The 21,625-nt window shown below is 44.1% G+C and overlaps 1 protein-coding gene across 1 annotated transcript in view; it reads right to left on the minus strand.

Moving 5' to 3' along the window:
- Positions 1 to 2,161: 2,161 nt before the first annotated feature.
- LOC130207486 (regulating synaptic membrane exocytosis protein 1-like) overlaps positions 2,162 to 21,625 on the minus strand; it is a 97,497-nt gene continuing 78,033 nt past the window's right edge. Inside the window, 15 exon segments of the mRNA XM_056436121.1 lie at positions 2,162 to 4,854; positions 5,802 to 5,941; positions 6,081 to 6,182; positions 6,986 to 7,098; positions 7,978 to 8,140; positions 9,487 to 9,519; positions 10,465 to 10,676; positions 10,789 to 10,949; positions 12,263 to 12,381; positions 13,120 to 13,229; positions 15,304 to 15,369; positions 17,188 to 17,271; positions 18,382 to 18,471; positions 19,931 to 20,008; positions 21,154 to 21,213. Of these exon segments, the coding sequence (XP_056292096.1) occupies positions 4,636 to 4,854; positions 5,802 to 5,941; positions 6,081 to 6,182; positions 6,986 to 7,098; positions 7,978 to 8,140; positions 9,487 to 9,519; positions 10,465 to 10,676; positions 10,789 to 10,949; positions 12,263 to 12,381; positions 13,120 to 13,229; positions 15,304 to 15,369; positions 17,188 to 17,271; positions 18,382 to 18,471; positions 19,931 to 20,008; positions 21,154 to 21,213 (1,750 nt within the window). The 3' untranslated portion in view covers positions 2,162 to 4,635.

Raw genomic sequence — 21,625 nt, forward strand, 5'->3', positions numbered from 1 at the left:
ATGAATCTACTGTTAAAATTGTTATCAGTTTATTTCATATAGCCCAATATCACACATTTACTTCAATTCAATTCAGTATATTTTGTATAGCCCAATATCACAAATTACAAATTTCCCTTAGAGGGCTTTACAATCTGTCCACATACAGTACGACATCCTCTGTCCCAGTACCTCACATCGGATCAGGAAAAACTCCCTAGAAATAGAAAAAACCCTTTCACGGGGAACACAGGGAAGACACCTTCAGGAGAGCAAGAGAGGAGGATCCCTCTCCCCGGATAGGCAGAAGCAATGGATGTCATCTGTACAGAAAGAAGCATGAGAGTTACAACACACTCAATGAATATGAAAGATTGTATGAATAGTTCGTAGTAGGCATGGACCACGACCCAGACCTCCATTATCCATTAGGCAGATGAAGGTTGTTGTGGCTGGATTTCTTCTCGGTGCATTGTGACTAATCTCTTACCCTGATGCATATACACTTGATTCTCTATTCTATCTGACTGCTGGTGAGACGCCACAAGATACTCACACACTGGACCTCAGTAATAAAACACCCACAGGACACAGAGAGTTTGGATCAGAGTTCACTTCACGTCGATTTATTTGTAACCAACAGTTTCACAAATAAACCTGTTATATATTAAAGACAACAACCTCCTAGTGAGATTGTAAAGAGTATTATTAGGGTCTGAGTGACTAACGAGGTCAGTCCGAAAGGACCCTATTGAAATTGCAAGGATTGTTATTCTTAATGGGGTCCTCTCGGAACTTACATTACAACATAGAACAAGCCTTTGGTTTGGTTGAACCTCTCCGCCAAAACCATCAGGAGGATGGTATGGGGCAGTCTTAATGCCTTTAATCCCCAACAGTTTGTACACATCCTTCAGTAGATTCCATCAGGGCGCACCAGCTGACAATCAATTCGTATCACTTGGTTAAAGGCTGAGTGAAGAGTATCGTCCCGAGACTGCTCGAGTGGAAAATCTTTGATGAAATAAAACTCGGGAGCCGGTGGAGTCTACAGGAGCATACCTGAAAACTCATGAGGGGGTGGAAAGGTGACAGGGGGGGGGAGTCTGTTGCATGATTCTGTTCCATGATTCTGTTCCATGAATCTGTTCCATGAATCTGTTCCATGATTCTGTTCCATGATTCTGTTCCATGAATCTGTTCCATGATTCAATTCAATTCAGTTTATTTGTATAGCCCAATTTCACAAATTACAAATTTGTCTCAGAGTGCTTTACAATCTGTACACATAGACATCCCTGCCCCAAAACCTCGCATCGGACCAGGAAAAACTCCCAAATAACCCTTCAGGGGGAAAAAAGGGAAGAAACCTTCAGGAGAGCAACAGAGGAGGATCCCTCTCCAGGATGGACAGAACAATAGATGTAATGTGTACAGAAGGACATATTTAGAGTTTAAATACATTCAATGAATGTGACAGAGTGTATGAATAGTTCATAGTAGGCATATTCCACGATGGAGACCTCCACGATCCATCAGGCCGATTGCGGTGGGGAGGAGGAGTGGGCGGAGTCTCAACAGTGGGCGGAGTCTCAACATGGACACAAAGTGATGGTTTTGTTCATTAACCCAACTGTATGCCCAACCATGATGCTTTTTCCTAAACCTAACCAATTAACTTTAGTTTTGTAACTTAATGTTGACAAAAAAATTGTTTTCCAAACTACAAAAAAAAAAAAAAAAAAGGCAAATTGTGTCCCTATACACCAAAGCAATAGATTGCATATGTGACGATTTCAAGAACTGCTTTGACACTGTTTTGCTAAAGAAGACCTGATGCTGCTAATTACCTTCAGAAGTCACATAATTAGGTGGATTGTGTGCAATCTTAGAGGACCATTCTTCAATGAAGCCAAGCGCTGTGACGCTTAAAGTGGTAGTAAGAACAGATACTGTTGTTTTTATTTCTCTTCACCAGTTTTGACCCTTTGGTGTAGTTTTTAACATAAAATCCAAATAAATATACATTTAACTTGCAGGTTGTAAGGCAACAGAATAGGAAAAAAAACGGCAAGGTGAATACAATGTGGAAAAAAAGGTTTATCCTGAATTCTTCCAGCAAATAGACACGTGACCTTCTTCACAATAATTTGAAACCACTCAGTTCCGAAAAAAGCCATGATCTTCTTCCACACAGTCTTTTATTTGTAAATAATAAAAATGAACTCTTGAATATAAAACATACACATCGGTAGAGCCACATCTGTTGTACAAACAAGAACTGTTGCAATGAATACTTTAGTCTTTCATCTAAAATTGTGGTGTAGGAGTGGGGCGGGGAGCCATGGGCTGTAAACAATCAGTACTCCTGGAGTAATACTGACAAAGGAAAGGGCGGTCGGCCACACCACCGAGGGTTTTTAAACAAAAACATCCGCAAAATATGCTCGCAAAAATCACAATTCTCAATGGCTTTAGAAGTCCAGTCCAAACTCATCGTGAAAAACACTGGGAGAGGGGGCGGATGGGGGGTGGGGGGATTTAAGGAGAAGAAAAGGTGTTTTCAATTAGTTCGGCTTATTTGTTTTCTGCAACTGGGGGGGAAAAAAAGAAGGAAAAAAAGGCCCGTTAAGCGCCCCGTTAAGCGCCCCCTTGTGGCTCGGTGCCGCTCAGCAGCTCGAGCACATCCACAGGACGCAAATTCCCCTCGACGAGACCAGGAATGTTTGTGTGTCAGCGATGTTCCGTTTGATCATAACTCAAGTTCAAGCCGCTCGTCCCGGTTTGTATGTACAAGGTGTGCGTGTGTGTGTGTGTGTGTGTGTGTGTACTACGGGTGTCTTCTCAGATACACTCCTTATATTCATATATCTTTATAATTTCTGTCAAACTCATAATTATACTTCATATACATTTAGCTGTTATACACACATTCTCTATCTCTGTCTCTAGCCCCGACTCTCTTAAACTACGGTTTAGACACCGACACCCTCAAAGATATGCCAGGGGGCTCCAGTAAGCCCAGTACTACAGAACAGCACTGGTTTTCAAAAGGAATCAAAGAAACACTGAAATACAAAATATCATTTATTTTCCCGGAGAGAAGGATATTTAGACCCAGCATGGAAGGCGTGGCCTGGTCGGAGTTTGAACCCCCCTCTATTGGTTTGCTCCTCGTGGGTGGGGTGAGGGGCGGGGATGGCTTGGCTTTTCTCGGTTTGTATTCATATTCAGTACAAGCAAACTGTACAAGAACATGCAACATACAAGCTGGCCTAAAAGTATGTGGAACTAACACACACACGGTCTAGTCCTTTTTTTTCCTGTTTTTAATTGTAATTATTTTTTTTTTTTTAGAATCGTTCGTTCATTTGTCTTGTCTTTTTATTTTACAAAAAAAGAAAAACATAGGAAAAAAGAAAACGAACAGAACGAAAGAAACGTGCATGCGGCTTGGAGCCGGGGGGGTGGGTGGGGGCGGGACGTAGCCCTGAGTCATGCTGTTACTCCCTCCTGGGGGGTGGGGGTTGGGCAAAGGGTGTTTCGGGCGAATGGCGCACCATCGCTTTGAAACACACACACACAGAGAGGGAGTCTGCGCCTCGCGGTAACATCCTGAACTCTAAACAAAGAAGGAAGATTCACAATGAAAAAATTCTAATAATAAAATAGTAAATTTGGCATCTACTTTGTTTCCTCTCTGTTACTCTGTCCAAAATAAAGGAGTCAAGCTTTCCTTGTGCTTGCTTTCATCCGTCACAACAAGGCTCACAATGTGCGTGTGCGTGTGCAGGCTCCCTTCGCCTCTTCGTGCTCACCACGGAAACGCAAACACCAACCGCACGGCCGCACGGCTGAAGCGGCCTCGGTTCGCTACTTGTTAGCTCCCGCGCATCGTTTAAACTTGACACCACTCTTCCCTGTGGCTTAGCAGCAAGCTCTACTCTGATTGGTTCAGAAAGGCTTTGATTGGGGATGCACCCATACCGATAACGGGTTGGTTCTGATTCTAATAGCTGGATGGGATTTCTGTGACAAAGGGGCCGATCTATTCAATTTAGTTTGATGTTTCTCTACTCAACATTAAATCCTGGAATTTGTAATCCCGTTTAAGTTTTTGACCCATTTGTTGCTGCGTTAAAAAGTGAGACGCACAGCTTATTATTCAACACTGGTCGCGGATCGGTACTCGGCATCTTCTGAGACCCAAAACCCTGGTATCGGTACCAGGGGGGTTAGAATAGGGGGTCGGTGCATCCCTTCGTTCTTGGGGCTGCACCAGAAAGGAAGGAGGAAGGAGAAAAGAAAGGAAAAGCATCAGGGAGAGGTGAAGAATGTCGGACAGGATCCTCCACTGCTGCAGAGGAGAGAAGCTAAGGAAGGAAAGCCCCGAAAAAACAAAGAGGCATACGGACGAGATAAGAGGGAGGGTGTAAGACGTGATTGTCGGACTCCAGCTCGGCTTTGATTGGCTAGTTTTGTCTCTCCCTCTCTCTCTCTCTCTCTTTCTCTCTCGTTCCCTGTTGCTCCGTCTAGCTTTTTCATGTGTTGACTGAGGGCCCGTGGTTCTCACGCTGTGCTCAGTCCCGGTCCAGCAGCTGTGGTCCATTATTTGTGTATCGAAAGGGGGCCGGGTTTGCGGTCGCCACTCGGTCACTAGGACCGAACGCCCGGTGGCGGTCCTGAGCTGTCCAGTGACGTCTGAGACGCCAGCCGCGTGAGCTGAGCTAACGTAGGGTCCACCAATGAGGACGGCGGAAACAGTTTGTACCAGCCAATCACCGTGCTCGAGAGGTCCAGCTCCTCCAATAAGATCTGTGCTACGCCCATGAAGCATTTGTGGTCCAATCGTCCGTAGTCGCCCCAAACTATCACCTAAAGGAGAGGAAGGAAGACACAAGTTTGGCTATTGGCTCTAAACTTAAATTCCACTTTTAACATATTACATACACTACCGTTCAAAAGTTTGGGGTCACTTAGAAATGTCTTTATTTTTCAAAGAAAAGCACTGTTTTTTCAATAAAGATAACATTAATCAAAAATACCCACTATACATTGTTAATGTGGTAAATGACTATTCTAGGTGGAGACGTCTGGTTTCTAATGAAATATCTCCAGAGGTGTATAGAGGCCCATTTCCATCAACTATCACTCCAGTGTTCTAATGGTACATTGTGTTTGCTAATCGCCTTAGAAGACTAATGTCTGATTAGAAAACCTGTGCAATTATGCTAGCACAGCTGAAAACAGTTATGCTGGTGATATAAGCTATACAACTGGCCTTCCTTTGAGCTTGAAGTTTGAAGAACAAAATTAATACTTCAAATATGAATCATTATTTCTAACCTTGTCAATGTCTTGACTATATTTTCTATTCAATTTCCAATTCATTTGATAAATAAAAGTGAGTCTTCATGGAAGACACAAAATTGTCTGGATGACCCCAAACTTTTGAACGGTAGTATACATAACATATTAATATCAGTTCATCCCTGGCTTCATTCCGGTTTATTGTAGTTTAAATCCAGTTCAGGTTTAATCATCCTGTTTTAACTCCAATTTAAATCTGGTTTAATCCTAATTTAGGTTTATTATTGTTACTCACACTGCAATTGTCTTCTCAAAGCAGTTTACTTTACTCAAGTCTTAAGTCTACAGCTCTGGCATAGGGACAATTACACGACTGTGATCTGTTAAACCATGACCGTAAAGCTTATGACAGCAATCCAAATATGATTCATGGTTATTCTCACTACAACGTGAGCAATGGTTGATCGTTCAGTCTCTTTGAGATGAGAGTGAAGACACATGCAGAGGATTACCTGAAGCACCCTGCCCTGGGGACTCTCCTCGAAGAGCAGCTGCTGCTGGTAGAGGGGCTCCAGGGTCTTTCGTGCAATCTTGGTTTTCTTTTTGGCTTTACAAGTTCCATTATCCAGCAGGTACACCTTGACGTAGGGAGCTGCGCGGTGTGGGGGGGCGGGGTTTAGAGGGAGGGGAAAAAGATACAACGATGGAGGGAGAAGCTTTTGTCAGGTTGTGCCTGTGTTTGAGTTTTACATTGAGGCATTGTGTTTCATGTGTGTGTGTGTGTGTGTTACCTGGGAGGGATTTGGAGCCTGGTTTGGAGGTCAGGCCTCGTGCCCTTATCACCTCCACCTCCAGCTGACCTTTCTTATCCATCAAACCGATCTGAACATCACCTGTGTGTATGGGAGACACACATAGACACCACATCTGGACAAAGTATTGTAAAATCCTTCTAAGCTACCGTAGTTCTTCCCGCTTTGTCAATATGTATAGTTTGCACACTTCTCTCCAACTTCTCAAATCATACATACACAGTGTGCACAGGACAGCGGGGATTGCATTTTCCGTGTATAATATAACCAAATGTCTGTAGTTATATATACACGACCGTTCAAAAGTTTGGGGTCACTTAGAAATGTCTTTATTTTTCAAAGAAAAGCACTGTTTTTTCAATAAAGATAACATTAATCAGAAATACACTCTCTACATTGTTAATGTGGTAAATGACTATTCTAGGTGGAAACGTCTGGTTTCTAATGAAATATCTCCAGAGGTGTATAGAGGCCCATTTCCATCAACTATCACTCCAGAGTTCTAATGGTACATTGTGTTTGCTAATCGCCTTAGAAGACTAATATCTGATTAGAAAACCCTTGTGCAATTATGTTAGCACAGCTGAAAACAGTTATGCTGGTGATATAAGCGATACAACTGGCCTTCCTTTGAGCTTGAAGTTTGAAGAACAAAATTAATACTTCAAATATGAATCATTATTTCTAACCTTGTCAATGTCTTGATTTTCTATTCAATTTTCAATTCATTTGATAAATAAAAGTGAGTTTTCATGGAAGACACAAAATTGTCTGGATGACCCCAAACTTTTGAACGGTCGTGTATCTGTAGGAATCCGTACTTAGAAACTCAGAAGTTTCTGGGTGTTGATTGTGCAGTGTTTCCAGATGGAGCCATCACTCACCCATGGCAGGCGTGGCCAGAGTTTGCCGGCCAACCAGCTGACCGGGGCCCAAACCGTCCAGGAAGTCACTGAATTGACTGTCGGCGCCCAACCGCATACCTGAGAAGATCAGACTGACACACGCACACACACACAAATGATTCAATAATTCCTACATCACCACTCAAAACACACCATAAGATGTCACAATATGTTCGGATAAATGGATCTCTATAGAGCGCTTTTAAATATGAACAATAAAGGTGAGCAACTCCAGGTCTACGATACCTCATATTAGTGCCGAGACCGGATGGAATTATAAACCACGTGGTACGAACAATAACGACGCTGCTGTATTTACGCCTGTATGGCGTTATGTTGAGGGTTTGACGGAGCAGCTAGAACGCTCGCATTGTTGAGCTCGCAACGACTGATCCAAGCTCGATTCTCAAATTAGGAATTCTAAAAAGTTGTTTGTTTGTCGTCTTGCTGAGAAAACTAACAAAGCATTAATTTTGACTTTTTTTTTTACAAGTCTGCATCATTATGTAGCTGATGATTCGGATCGTAGGCATGGGAAGTCAAGTTTCCTTTCAAGTGGCTTAGAATTGAAGCTTTTTGTCTAACTTGGCTGCCATCCCACAATTTGGAAGACAATTGTCCAATTACTTTTGAGCCTCTGAAAATGTGGGGAACTTTACAGAAGAGTTGTAATTCCTAAACGGTAATAAAATAGTTGTGTTATATCTATTGAAAAAAGTCAACACTTCAACCACGTATTGCCTCCGGAATGTTATCATTGTACTTGGTTGTATTATTCACCTGTAATATTGAAAAAAATGAATTGCAATGGTACCAATGACAGAAATCCCGTTCACAAGCACAACATATTTCCTGAGAAACGCTGTCGCCATAGCCAAGTCATATTTCCTAAATCTGTGGAGTCGTCGAAACACAGTTAGCGACTGATATGGAGCGACAGCGCATGTCGGTCGATGCTTCGGCGTACGTACTTCCCCTCAGAGCTGTAGCTGTTCATGCTGCCATCGGTCGACTCTCTGCTGGCCTGCCGGTTCATGGTGGACCCTCCCCGCGGGTACTCCACCGCCATGCCGGTCTCCACGCTCCTCTGGATGCTGCTGCCGCCCTTACCCACCTTCTTCCCTGCCGGAGCTTCTGGGGCAGAGAAACAGGCCGTTAAATAACCGGATTCAGCACCCACGCACCATTTGTTGTTTATTTTAAACCGAGGCTCAGTTATCAGGCGTCTCATGCATCTCATCGCACCGACTCAAAGCTCAAAGTGCACCTGGTTTTGTCCAGGTATATGAATAAAATAAGGAACATGATACTTTATTTTTGCATCAGCAAACTGAACTGTGACAAGCCGGATAACTGGAGGCCGAGGTTCGTCAGTTCGCATGCCACCCCATGCAAATCCCACGGGGACCTCACCCACATCGCAAGACATCGTTTATCATTTAAGATAAATACATAGCAGCCTTCAGGATGCTTGAAAACGGAGTAAATAAAAATAAAAACCACATTTGGGGAAAATAGGTAGTAATATTGATGATGAGGTCACTGCAGGAAGAAAACATGGCTGAGTCACTCCACCCAAAACTTGTCAGGGATGTGAAGGTAAAAACCAGTGCACATCTGGACTTAAAGGTCAGACCTTTTAAAAAGCCTGACGTCCTTTCTGTCCACCGCGGTTTCAGATATAGTTGCTGCATGTGTGTTAGCTTGCACCAATCAGACTGACACAATGTTTTGGTTCAGGCCAGACGTTCTGGAAGAACTGAACTCGGTGGGAACAGAAGAGGGTGGAGCGGAGACAGAGTTCAGGAGGGGGCCGGGAATCTTTATCAGTCCAAGAGCTGTTCTGCAACTCTCCCTCTGCCATGTTTCTCTCTCTCTGGGTCTTTCTCTCTCTCTGTCTGTCTCTCTTTTTGTATGTGTCTCTCTCTCTCTGGGTCTTTCTCTCTCTCTGTCTGTCTCTCTCTTTTTGTATGTGTCTCTCTCTCTCTCTGGGTCTTTCTCTCTCTCTGTCTGTCTCTCTCTTTTTGTATGTGTCTCTCTCTCTCTGGGTCTTTCTCTCTCTCTGTCTGTCTCTCTCTTTTTGTATGTGTCTCTCTCTCTCTGGGTCTTTCTCTCTCTCTGTCTGTCTCTCTCTTTTTGTATGTGTCTCTCTCTCTCTGGGTTTTTCTCTCTCTGTCTGTCTCTCTCTTTTCTGTCTCTCTCTTTGTGTGTCTGTCTCTCTCTCTTTTCTGTCTCTCTCTTTGTGTGTCTGTCTCTCTGTGCGTTGTGAGGCTCTATTATTTCACTCTTCCACAACATAAATAAAGGCATCATTTAACAGCTGCTTCATACATGTATTTAATACTGCTGTATTATATAATATAACAGCATGCTCGGTTTATTATTCACAAACATTTCTGACCTCTGCATCGTTAGTAATATCATCTGAAGTAAGTGTCTTTCTGTCTGACTGAGTCTCTGTCCTTCAACTATTGCTTTACCTTTCTGTCTTTGCGTCGCCTTACCCGCCGCCTCTGAAATAACACACAACAACAACAACAACGCCAATAAACAACAACATCATCATAGACAACAGCAACACTGGTGAAATGATTGAAATGTGTTACAGCGTTAGTGACCAACCGAAGTCTCTATTTACAGTGTGTGAGAGTCGGTTTAGATAAAAATACATGAAAATAAAAAAATTCTGGTCTGAACTTTTGCATTAACGTGACCCGACCTTTTACTTTAACTTCACGAGGTCCTCCAAACTTTAACATGACAAACTTACACTTTAACGTGACTAGGTCCGAACATTTATTTTAAGGTGGCGAGGTCTGAACTTTTACTTTAAGGTGGTTTGGTCCGAACTTTTACTTTAATGTGACAAGGTCCGAACTTTTACTTTAAGGTGGCGAGGTCTGAACTTTAACTTTAACGTGGTTCGGTCCGAACTTTTACTTTCATGTGACGAGGTCCGAACTTTAACTTTAACGTGGTTAGGTCCGAACTTTTACTTTAATGTGACTAAGTCTGAACTTTCTGAGATTCAAGGCAAGTTAAAACTGGCAACAATTCGCGAAATACAGGTTTATGTTCATGACTTAAGAGCCGAAGTGTAAAGATAAGATAATAATAACTATTATTATTAACAAATATATCTGGCAGACACGTTCAAATATTGGTTTCTGTGTCAAACTGAGATCATTGCACTGAACTGAGGGTGTGTAATGTGCATACAGTGCAATTTATTCAAAATAAGCTCAACCCTTATTGTCATTTATTATTAAAAGGTCTACGCGGGCTATGTATACTTTATTTATATTTCACAGTGGTTAGAGGCAGCCAATATGGACTTATGTATTCACAGTAATGAAACTAAATGATTGTGACGGTGATTCTCTGATGAACCGACACACCCAGCTCTTAAAGGGGGCCTCCGGTGAGGCGTGTGTCGTGCGGATGACCGTTTCCCTGACCCGTCTGGCTGAGTTGCGACGTGCTCCGGCTGCGCCTGGACGGCAAGATGGCGACGACGCGCTGGCTGAGGCTCGAGCGCCGCTTCTTGATGCCGCTCCCCAGGCTTCCGAGCGCCGTGTCCGATTGGCTGCCGTCGGCGTGCTCCGTGCCGTAGATCTCGCCGCTCACGCTGGTGCTCTTCATCATGTGGCGGCCCGTTGCACGCATGGCCCTGTTGATCACGCGTGGAGGTGAATTTATGCGACTCAATATATCGGAAAAATCGAGAAAAGGCAAAGTAAGCGAGTTTGAGAGTCTCTGTGTGTGTGTGTGTGTGTGTGTACCTGAAGCGTCCCCGGGGTCTCTCTGACTGGATGGACATGTAGCTGGTGCTACTGATGCGAGAGGCACTGCTGGTTCGAGAGATGGCTGACACGTCGCTGACATCGCTGTCCGAGGACTTATGGGAGGCGTTCTCGCTGCTCCGCCTCTGGTCCTTGTAGAGCTGCGGGAAACACACATCACACAGCAGGCCGGTCTCAGCCAGCGTCAGAGAAATGAACAACAGAGACTTTTTTTTGCATAAGTGTTAGTATATATATATAGAAGTATAATGACCGCTAAATCGCACATAGCTGGCGGGTGGGAGGGGAGATGGATGGGCCCAACAAACGGAGATCTTTCAGCCGTGAGACCGCAGTTTGTCAACGTTGATTTATTTGTCACGTAACTTGCATACTTTGGTCACGGCACATTCGGGAATGTAACGAGCAGAATTTGCCGCGGGTTCCAGGCTTTCGCCGGAAAACGCACGGGAAAAAAGTGTCGTCTCGTAGGACATCACACAAACCGCTGCACTTTGTTGATAGACGGTAGCAAAGCGCTGAATAATTGTCGGACTGCAGCTCGACAGCATTTTTTCATGTCATTGTTCTGTTTTTCACGACGCTCCACTCAACTGTTTCGGATTTGCTCTCACCAACCTTGTTGTTTCAGCAAAGAAATGACTGAAGCACACAGTGAGCAGCGAGCTGGAGGCCGCTTCTGAGCTCACGAGGACACATGAATAACTGAGAAACAGTCCGGGGACGAGAGGCCAATGCTGCGGCGTTGGGTTCATTGAAGAATGTTTGCATTCATACCAATCCGACCAGCTCTTTTCATGGCTGCCACCTTTAACTCCTTTAGCCCTTGTGTTGCCTTCGGGTCAATATGACCCGATTCATCAATTCACCACCCTCCCTACTTTATTTATATTACTAAACATATTTGACCTTGAGGTCAATATGACCCAAGCTAAAAAAAAAAAATTAAAATTTATTTTAATTATTATTTTTTTTTAAGTGTTTTTTTATGTTTATTTTTGTTTGTTTGTTGACTCCAAAAAAACACATTTATTATTAAAGAAATCGGTCAAAATGACCTGTTCACTCATGGAACCTTTCCAAGCAAAAAAAACCACAACTTGCTTATCTATGAAATCTGTGACTTTCCCGCAATGCCGAGCCAAAATGTTCGTTGTGAAGAAAAGGCCTGAAGGAGACATAGGAAAGCTGTCTAGTTACAAATAAGTAACACCTTTGTTGGTACTTAAATGGTGTTCAGGGCCTTTAAAGTAGCCTCAGGACTGCTTATTGTAATATGAATCCTACCAATCTGTCTTATTGCTCATGTTTTTGGAAAATTAATTAGCAATTCACTAAGAAACTTTATGGCCCTTACTCTCTGGCTGGAAACGCTTATTGTCCCGCTCCACCGAGTTGGTTTCAAGGTCAGAATGAAGCCCCCCCCCCCAATAAATACACAGCTGTGGCCTACCTCCCGTTTAATCTTGAGGGCTCGGTCCAGGTCATGTTGGCTGGAGGTGGCGGCAGCTGATGCCCGGTTGGAATGGACCCTCATCTGGAGCTGACGAACGCACTCTTCTGCTACCAGGGCTGCACTCACACACACACACACACACACACACAGATACACACACACTTAAATTAGACACCGCACTGCAAGTTGATCATATTTGCGGAATGTAAACATGCAGTCCTGAAACACTGATTCAGAATGGATGGGTAATCGACCTGGGTATTGATTTATCTGCAGGTCAAGCAGCGGGTGTCATATTTCAATAAATAGCAGCAACAGTTACGCAACTTTATATTTTTTCCACAGACTATTTCTTGGCAGAGAGCAGTGACTTCCCCGGAGTTTTGTCTCCAACTGTGAGGTTGCCAGGCAACCAGCAGATGCTCCAGATAGCAACAGCGCTGAGCCCCAAAAACAAAAACAAAGTGTCCAGCAGGTTAACCCTCCTGAACCGTGGACTGGTTTTCCCGTCCATAACATCGTAGAGTGATGAAGAAAATGCACTTTTGACTTCCAGCTGGCCTGTTAACACCTTAAAGGGATAGTTGGGATGTTTTAAAGTGGGGTTGTCAGAGGTACGTATCCACACTCAGTGTATTGCTACAGGAGATGACTTCGGCGTTTGAGGGTTCGTTCATATTCACCAAAGTCAAGCGGTAACATGAGCCAAAATAGCTGAAGAAGAAGAAGAAGAAGGTCTGAATTTCACTGCAACGGTCCGCTATACTCAACGTCATACATGGTGGTGAACAAATCGCCCCTCGCCTGCACTCGCACGCTTCAGTTGACCACTCAAAACCAATAGACGGCCGTACCTTGTTCCACAGTGCTGCTCTTGGGGGGAAGCTGTGGGAGTTGCCTCACTCTGCGGGCGGAGGAGGACGTCACTGAGGAGGAAAGAGACGCACCACCTTGGAGGTGGCCCCTGGCACGAGATGATAGTGACAGTGAGGAAAGGGTAGGGAGAGAGAGGGGGGGGGGATGAATATGGGGGATGAAAAAAAGAAAAAAAGAGAGGAAATTAAATTAAAGTCAATATGTTTGTGACACTGCAGTCGTCACGCGCAGGATGGAGTTCACATGTCTGGAGTCGGTCCGATGAGCATCATTTCAGACATCAAAAGTTGCTGAAATTCACCTGAGGGAACATGAAGAAAAGAGCAAGAACAACAAGCAATGGAACCAGCGGTCGTTCCACGTTCCTTATCTTAAGATCAGTTTTTCTTTTTCTTTACAGGATGCGACAAATGAGCTGTAGGGGTAAAAAAGTAAACTCCTTGGAAATGAAAACAAAGCAACAATAGTTTGGCGAAAACAATCAGAGTGACGGCCGTTCAGGGCTTGATGCTGAGGGATCCTGTGGCAGGAAGAGCAGCAAAGAAAGGTGAAGACGGGGGAAGAGCTCAGAGAAGGCAAAAGCCTTCAAGCACAAATCCCACCACTGCAGACATTCATTGCTCATCCATTCTCACGACAGACCCGACGCCAGGCGTTATTTAGAACACCCGTTTTCCTACGTCCCCCTGAACTACCCATCATTTTGTTATAGCCTCAACAACACGTACACAACAAGACACAGACGCACAACGGCAGCAGCAGCGTCCGAGGGATGCTGTGATGTGGCAAAGACGGCTCACAGAAACACACAACACGTCAACGCATGAGGGAGTGAGAGAGCAGTCGGTCTTGTCCCCCGGCCCCCCCCGGCCCCTCGACTGGCTCCTCTAAAGGGCCACTCATTCTGGGGAAATCCCCTTACCAAGGAGCCGCAATGGGGCCTTCGTTCCTCTGGAGCCCCTTAAGATGGAGGTGGGCTTGATTCTGGTATGTACACACACACACACACACACGCACACACACGTGCCATACAAACCCAAAGCCCCCGCAACACAGCGTAGAAACAGCAGCGTGTGTGAACGAAAACATGGGAAGATAGATGGGGGTCAAGAGAGAATGGAGAAGGAAAAACAAAGCAAAATAAAACAAATAAATAAAAGTGGTCATCCAAATCATGTGACATTCAAGTTAGACTATTGGATGGACAACCATCAATGTGTTGTACAATTGAGGATTCATTCTAATCGTATGTTTTATATCACACTGCCAACAGATCAACTTTTTAATTTGCACAATACTTCACATACTGTGACAAAAAAAAACTGCAAAACGGATCACATCATCCTAAACTCTCAACTCTACTGTCATTTGCACATGTAGCATTAGACATGCTCAGAACATAAGACACATTATCTCTGCTACACATCAGCGTGTTAGCATTGACCAGGCGGCAACCACTGGGTCTGAAAAGTGAAGCCAATGCAGAAGTGACTTCAACCTGCATTCTCTGGGTGGATGAAGTCTAAAGAAAATGGCTCTACTTCTCTCTTGATTCATGACACCAGGAAACATTGTAAACATGAGTTTATGCTCTCAATCTCTAGTTTAAAGTCTTCTTCAATACAACATGGAGTTTATTATAGTAAATTATGCCATTTAGAGGCCAATAGACCATAAAGAGTATGCTTTAGAACAGGGCTACCAGGCGTTGTCCATGAAAATTGTCTCTTTTTTCCATCTTCGAAATTTAAACCCGTCACGGTTAATTGAAACCATTTTGTGCACCTACAAATCTCGTATTCAGCACTTAGCTCCACCCTCTTGCGCCACTTCCGGTTGCTCGAAACCAAGGCTGACGAGAAAGTTAAGATGCTCACGGCACTAATGACGGCGATTTGTTGGAATTCATCTGGGTGTGAACGAAATATAAACTTAAAGCCTCAAGCTACATACACGTTTTAATTAGTTAAACAGCAGAGAAGCACAGTGAATATTTCAATTCTCACATCCCCCTGTGTAATGGTAAAAAAAAAAAAAAGATGGCTGAGTGGGGTTTGAAAAGCTACCAGCATGAGCCTTATATTGTGAGTCACGTGATTTCAAGCTTCTGCGGTTGAACTCGTACACTTTGACATGTGCTGAGCCTGCAGTCCATGTCTTACCTGCCGCTGTCTGGGAGCTTCCTGCCAACAGCGTGACACTCGGGTGTCTCCGGGGTCCGAGGCTGCCTGGAGGATGGCGGATGAGTCAAAGTGAACAATACACAAAAGAAAGAAAAACATGGATGGATGGATGAGAGGATGGAATAGAGCACGACGGAGGAGATATCATTTTGATTCAGAGCAGGGGTTTGTCATCGGCCTTATACGTTTACCATCCGGAGAACAGGAAATGGGGCGCTTGCTGTGATGAATGGTGTGATTGTGATATGAATAAGGGGTGTCACACACTCATGCTTCATCTGGCGTGTGTGTGTGTGTGTCCATATTCTCCATCATTCTCTTCACATGAAGATGACAAGGATGATACATGCGCCGCCACACACACACACACACACACACACACACACTCTTCTGGTATAAATATATGGACATCATGAATTCCAAGTCACTGCTGAGCACTTTGCCTTGAAAAAAAGAGACTTCTTAAAGACTGAGAGGAGAAGGCGAGCACACAGAAGTAGCAGATGGCGAGTCCCAGAACGAAAAGTGCACTCGGAAAGGCTGCAGGGAAGCGAAGTAAAGGAGGCGGGGTTTCACAACATAACCAGTTCTAACTACTCATGTCAGAAGAGAACAAACCGGATGACTGGAAAACGCGAAGGATAGGAAAGGAAAAGCAACAGCACAAAAACCTCTGCACCGACAACCACAACCGGGGACGAAAAACTATCGCTACGAATTACAAACCAGAAAGACACCAACCACAAGCTGAAAAACCATACAAAGCAACCCGTGACCCAATGTGAGTGACACGGGCCAAAACAAAGTAGAGCTTGCCTTGACGGGGAAGTTCTCCTTTGCGTATCATGTTCACTCTCACTGTGTCCAGCTCATTGACCACAAACCAGAAATGAGGGCGACAGGAAGCTAAATTAAAACAGTCGGGATTAGCTTGTGATTTTATTTTGTTTTTGTAAAAGAAAAAAGAAAAAAAAATGAAATTGAGTGAAACCCTGCAGTTGCAATTGCTTCCATTCTTGTTTTCAAGGTGATACAAATGTCAGATTTGAGCAAGTTTAAACCATTTCACGATATAAGATTATCCGTCTGTTTTGTCGAGAGTTAGATGAGAAGATTGATGCCAGATCCATATCCTTGTTAAACATGAAGCTAAAGCCAAGAGAGATTAGTGAAGCATCGCATTAAGAAATGAAATAGGGGTAAAACCGCTGTGGGTTTGAGTTATGTCTCATTTAATAATGTGTCCCTTGTGGCAGAGCCCGGCTAGTTACAAGTCTTTATGCTAAACTAAGCTAACCTTTGCTGTAACTTCATATTTAAGAGGACGAATATGAGTACGTTATGGATCTTCTCATCTCACAGTGAGCAAGTAAGCCAAAAAAAAGGGTATTTTGCCCAAAATGTTGCACTGTTTCTTTAAAGGCAGATACAAATGTGAGAATCGGCCATTTTCCTTTTGTACTAAATTTTAATTAAAATAAATCAGATTAAGCTTGTTCTACAAGATGCAAGATAAAGTCACTCACTTTCACCAGATTAGAAAGAGTTCAGGTTGCGACTAGCTAACCAGAGACATCACAACTCAGCAGAGAGATTAGCGCTAGCTGCAGATATGCCGTAGAGCTTGACGTCTGCCAGAACCCAATAAGGCCCACAGAGTATTTCTGTCAGTTCCTTAGAATGCTAGGTCAGGGGGGGGGGGGGGGGGAACTTGGGAATTGGTGACAATTCGCCCAAATATTTTGTCAGAATTCAACAAAACGTTTTCGGGGTTTGGTTAATATTGGCATCAGATTTCATGGCGTTAGTCAAGCTCTAAGAGGAAGCGGCCGAGGGGGGGGGGGGGGGTCCACAAACGGGTACCTGTCATCTTCAGGGGACGCATGTTGGATAAGAATCCTGGGGCTTGCCGGACGTCTCCGGGGCAGGGAATGGGACAAAGATGTTCTATGTGTACACATACGAAAATATATCACCCATATGACCGAATCAACAAACCATTTCAAAATCAGAAAGCCACGCTATTCCGTGGGTATTATTAGGTGCACATATTTCCTGGCAACTCGGGGGGGGGGGGTGAAACAGAACACCTGACCTACAATAGCGGGATTTAAATAAAAAAGTATGCCTTTGCCAAGGGGGTTATGTCAAGGGAGAACCCATTCAATTTGGGAGTGCAAGTCGAATTACGCGCCGGATACATATGGTGTATAAGGAGATGTCAGAGGTCAAATATTTCAATTTGTTTGTTGGGCAGCGGGATTACTGAAGAATTGCCGTCCCAATTGTCACATAACGTGGTGGAAGGTTGAAGCGTTCACCGCGGAAGAACTCCTTCCATTTTCCAGCGGCTCCGGTACCACAGGGCGGTTACGCTAATAATCCTTCACATGTTGCCTTGGCGGAGGTCTCCCCTTCTAGTTATTTTTAGATGTGTTGCCAACAAAATACCGACGATCAACCTTCATGCGACTTCCAGGCTGAAGATGCACGGAAGGAGGACTGAGGATTTGGACCCTCGTCGTTTACACTGCGGTCAGGATGAATCTTTACACACGCAACTCTTTCAACGTACACATCGCATGCGAGTGTCCTCGTGAAATAGACTTGAATACATTCCAACGTCATTACTTTCAAGGTATTCGATTACATTCTGGGTATGGTGAAGCAAGAAAGCAGCCCTGGCAGCAGAAATCCCAGGATCAAGCAGGATTAGCTATTATTCACAAAAATGAAGCCAGAAGATTAGATGCATGAGCTGACTGTGTGAAACCGATTCGGGTGATTTTATTGTGAGATACAGTGATGAAGCAAGGTGTACGAGAAGAGGTGCACTGATTCTGTCGGTAGGGTGCGAACACAGGCGTCTCGTGAAATGATCGGAAATCGGGTCAAATAAAGTTGAACACTTGAACTAAATTGTAAGAGAGGGGTGTACATCGGAGCTAGGACCATTCAGAGGGGAAAGAACTACAAAGACCAGGAAAGGTAGAGGCTAAGAGACCACTGGAGAACTACAGGAGAGAGAGGGGGGAGGGGGGGGGCAGAGGCTGGTACCTTTCAGTCTCTGATGAGGGGGCGTGATAGTCTGGAGTCAGACAGTTGGCGCTAGCGCTCCTAACCCTGTCCAGAGAAGGCTGCAGATCACTAGAGGCACCGCAGCACAACATGCCAATCCAATGGAGATGATGGAGGAGGAGGAGGAGGAGGAGGAGGAGAGGATAGACACAAACAATGGACAAACAGAAGAAGAAAAAAAAAAAGGTTTAAAAGAAGGTCCAGGTTAGATTCCCAAAATCATAACGTTGGACTGAGGACTAAACCATGACTGGCTGTCGTATGGATGCGGAGAGTCTGCAAGCTGTCTTGGTTGTCATGGAGATGGGAGTGGAAACCTGTGTTTTGCTGATTGCAACGGATGGAATGCTCTCTGCACTTTTTGCGGTGAACCATTCATTCCGGTCTGTGCGCGCGCGTGTGTGTGTGTGTGTGTGTGTGTGTCTTAGCCAGCGGTCACCTCGTCTGTGAACATTACGACGCGCTGTGTCGTGGTGGAGCCGCGCGTCGCCACGACCACGCGAGATCCCGCGACAGAGCTTATCTTTCGGCATGCAGGGAGCCGCGAGGAACTAGTCACAGGATGATCAATTTCAAAAGCAGCATGCGTTTGCAAACAAAACAACAACAAAAAGGTCGGATCGGAAACGGAATCGGTGAGGCTCACACAACGACTCGCTCGAATATCGGAGATGATCAACATTTACTCCAATAAAAGGATTATGTGCTTTTCGACAGGTGGAGAGAGAAAAAAAGATCGAAATGCGTAAAGGCCTTCAAACAAAGTGTGTGTTGAATCGCTTAACAATGTTTCCAAAGACCCTTTCCCACCGGATCCTTTCCGCTACTGAAACAGAACATTGGCTCGGGGTGCAGAGGTGTGACAGTGGGACGCGCTTGAATTTGTCCCTCAAGTATTTTCCTACCAACTATTGCACTACCGTCCCTGTTTGTGTTTTCTTTGAAATCCTTCAGGGGCGCAAAATCACATAGTTCTTGGAAAGGGGGACGTGGAGAGGCAGTGTTGCGTAACCAAGAGGATGGGCGACTGTGGGTCAGTGGTCAGCAGGTCCGTCTTTCAATCAGGGGGTTGGCGGTTCAATCCCCGCCCTCCTCCACGTGTCCTTCTGCAAGACTTCACTCCCAATTGCTCCCTGTAGCTGTGTCTACGGCGTATGAATGTAACATGATTGTAAGTCGCTTTGGATAAAAGCATCAGCTAAAATGACATGTCATGTAATAAATCATAAAATACCATACCAATTATTTTTTTAAATGTGTTTTTGTGTCACAAGCCTCCTGGATGAGGCATGATCTAATACTAATTTTTGGTGAAGATAAAACAAATCTACAGGCACAAATAGACAAAATAAACGCGTGTTTTGAATGTCGTCTGTCCACTAGTCTGACTCCTACTCTGAGGGAATACTACACGATGTATTGTTGATGTATTTTTTTGGAGTGTCTTCTCCTCCCAGAATAAATTGAACTCAGAATACAGAGAAAGACCCGTTGTTAGTTTGAAGCGTACCCTGACTTGGGGACTTACCTGTTTGTGTGTGTGTGGGTGCCGTGGAACAAAAGGGGCATCTTAGGGGGCAGTGTGTTATTGGGCCTAGGAGATCTCCTGATGTTTGCATGCATGCAGCGGACGGAAGTAGGAAGTAGGAGGAATGGGTAAAAGAGGAGGGGAAAAAAGAAGAAGAAAAAGCTCTAAAGAGGTGCCAACTTATCCAGTGATTTTATGGAATACGTCATCCGTAATTAAGCATATTTGAAGATATATTTTGCTCATCAGCCGATTTATTCAGTTTTTTATTATATGAAAAATACTGTCAGTGATGTCGTCTCATTCATTGCAAAGTTGTGTTTTTTTTTGCAGTGTAAGGAAATTCAACCAAGCAAATTGAACTCCAGCACACCAGCATCAAAAGCTGTCTCTCATCCCTACTGAGACGCTTTAAGCCCCTCCTCCCTCAAAGACGTGGCACACAATGTCTCCAAATGCATTTAATTTTTTTAGTCGAGCAGGTGTGTAGAGACGAGACCTGCCCTGGGAGGTAAGCTGGAGGGACGCCAGCGTGCTGAGAATGAGACACAGTCAGAATAACGCAAGCATGGTCCTGGAGCGCCCTCTTGTGGATCAGAGGCGGCAGTACAACTGAACAACCAGCTCTTGGGGCTCCCTTTCCCTCCCTGTTATTTTCCTCCCATTACGTTATTTAAAACAAATAAAATAATGCTTGCTTATGCCAACACACGCTACTTTGCTGGCTGTCTGCAATTCCCCAAATGATGGGGGGGAGGCATCGTCAGGTCCCCGACAAATGCACGTGTTTCCTCCTGTTTTGAGCGGTGTTTGACGAAAACTACAACGCCCAGCTCTAAGTTGTCTGCCTTTTATTTTTATTTTTTTATTCAAAGTATATATATATATTTAGATTTACATCCTCAGTAGAAACAAATGGATTTGGGGCAGAGAGATAGAAAATGTGTGATTTTTTGTTGTTGACTATAACACAACTTTAGACTTATTTAGCGGTTCTATCTTTTAAGTCCAGTTAACAATTTTACTTTTACTTTGTGTGTGTTTTTGTTTTTTTAATAACTTCATACATGGAAAGAACATTATTTATTTCTGACTTGTTTTTCTTCTTATTTTTTGAAGCATAAGAGACAATATCCGGCAAAAAAAATCACTATTCACATAGAACTACAACTAATCCCGAAACCCCAAAATGTAAACAACGTGTCGTGAATGTCCGGGTTTACCTGGTGTGGAGGCACTCGGCACTTTTGCCTCGCATTGACTAGTGGATCATGATGACCTCACTGTGGTTACCATGGGAATGGATGACACATTAGAAAATGAACAACGGTTTAAAAAAACAAAAAAACAACCACGGAAGAGCAGAAGGAGACGAGGGCGAATAGGAAAGAGGAGCTGTGGCCGATCGCCACACACACGACACACACACACATGACACTCAGAAACGGCAGAGATTTTTTCCACCAACGCCGTTTTGTCTAAAACACTCTAAAGTCACTCTGTGCAATAGTAAAATAAATGGAGAGAACCAAACGTGGTTCCCGGCCCACTAGATAACGAGCAGGAAAAAGAGAAATTCGGCGAGACAAAGGCCCCAAAAATTAAATCAGGAAATTAATGATAATGATAAACAAAAAAGGGAAATTTTAGAAAATCTCACATACATGGGAAACAACAAAGCAGACACACACAAAC

This window comes from Pseudoliparis swirei, chromosome 17 (genome assembly GCF_029220125.1).
Source record: "Pseudoliparis swirei isolate HS2019 ecotype Mariana Trench chromosome 17, NWPU_hadal_v1, whole genome shotgun sequence".
Classification (NCBI taxonomy): Eukaryota; Metazoa; Chordata; class Actinopteri; order Perciformes; family Liparidae; genus Pseudoliparis; species Pseudoliparis swirei.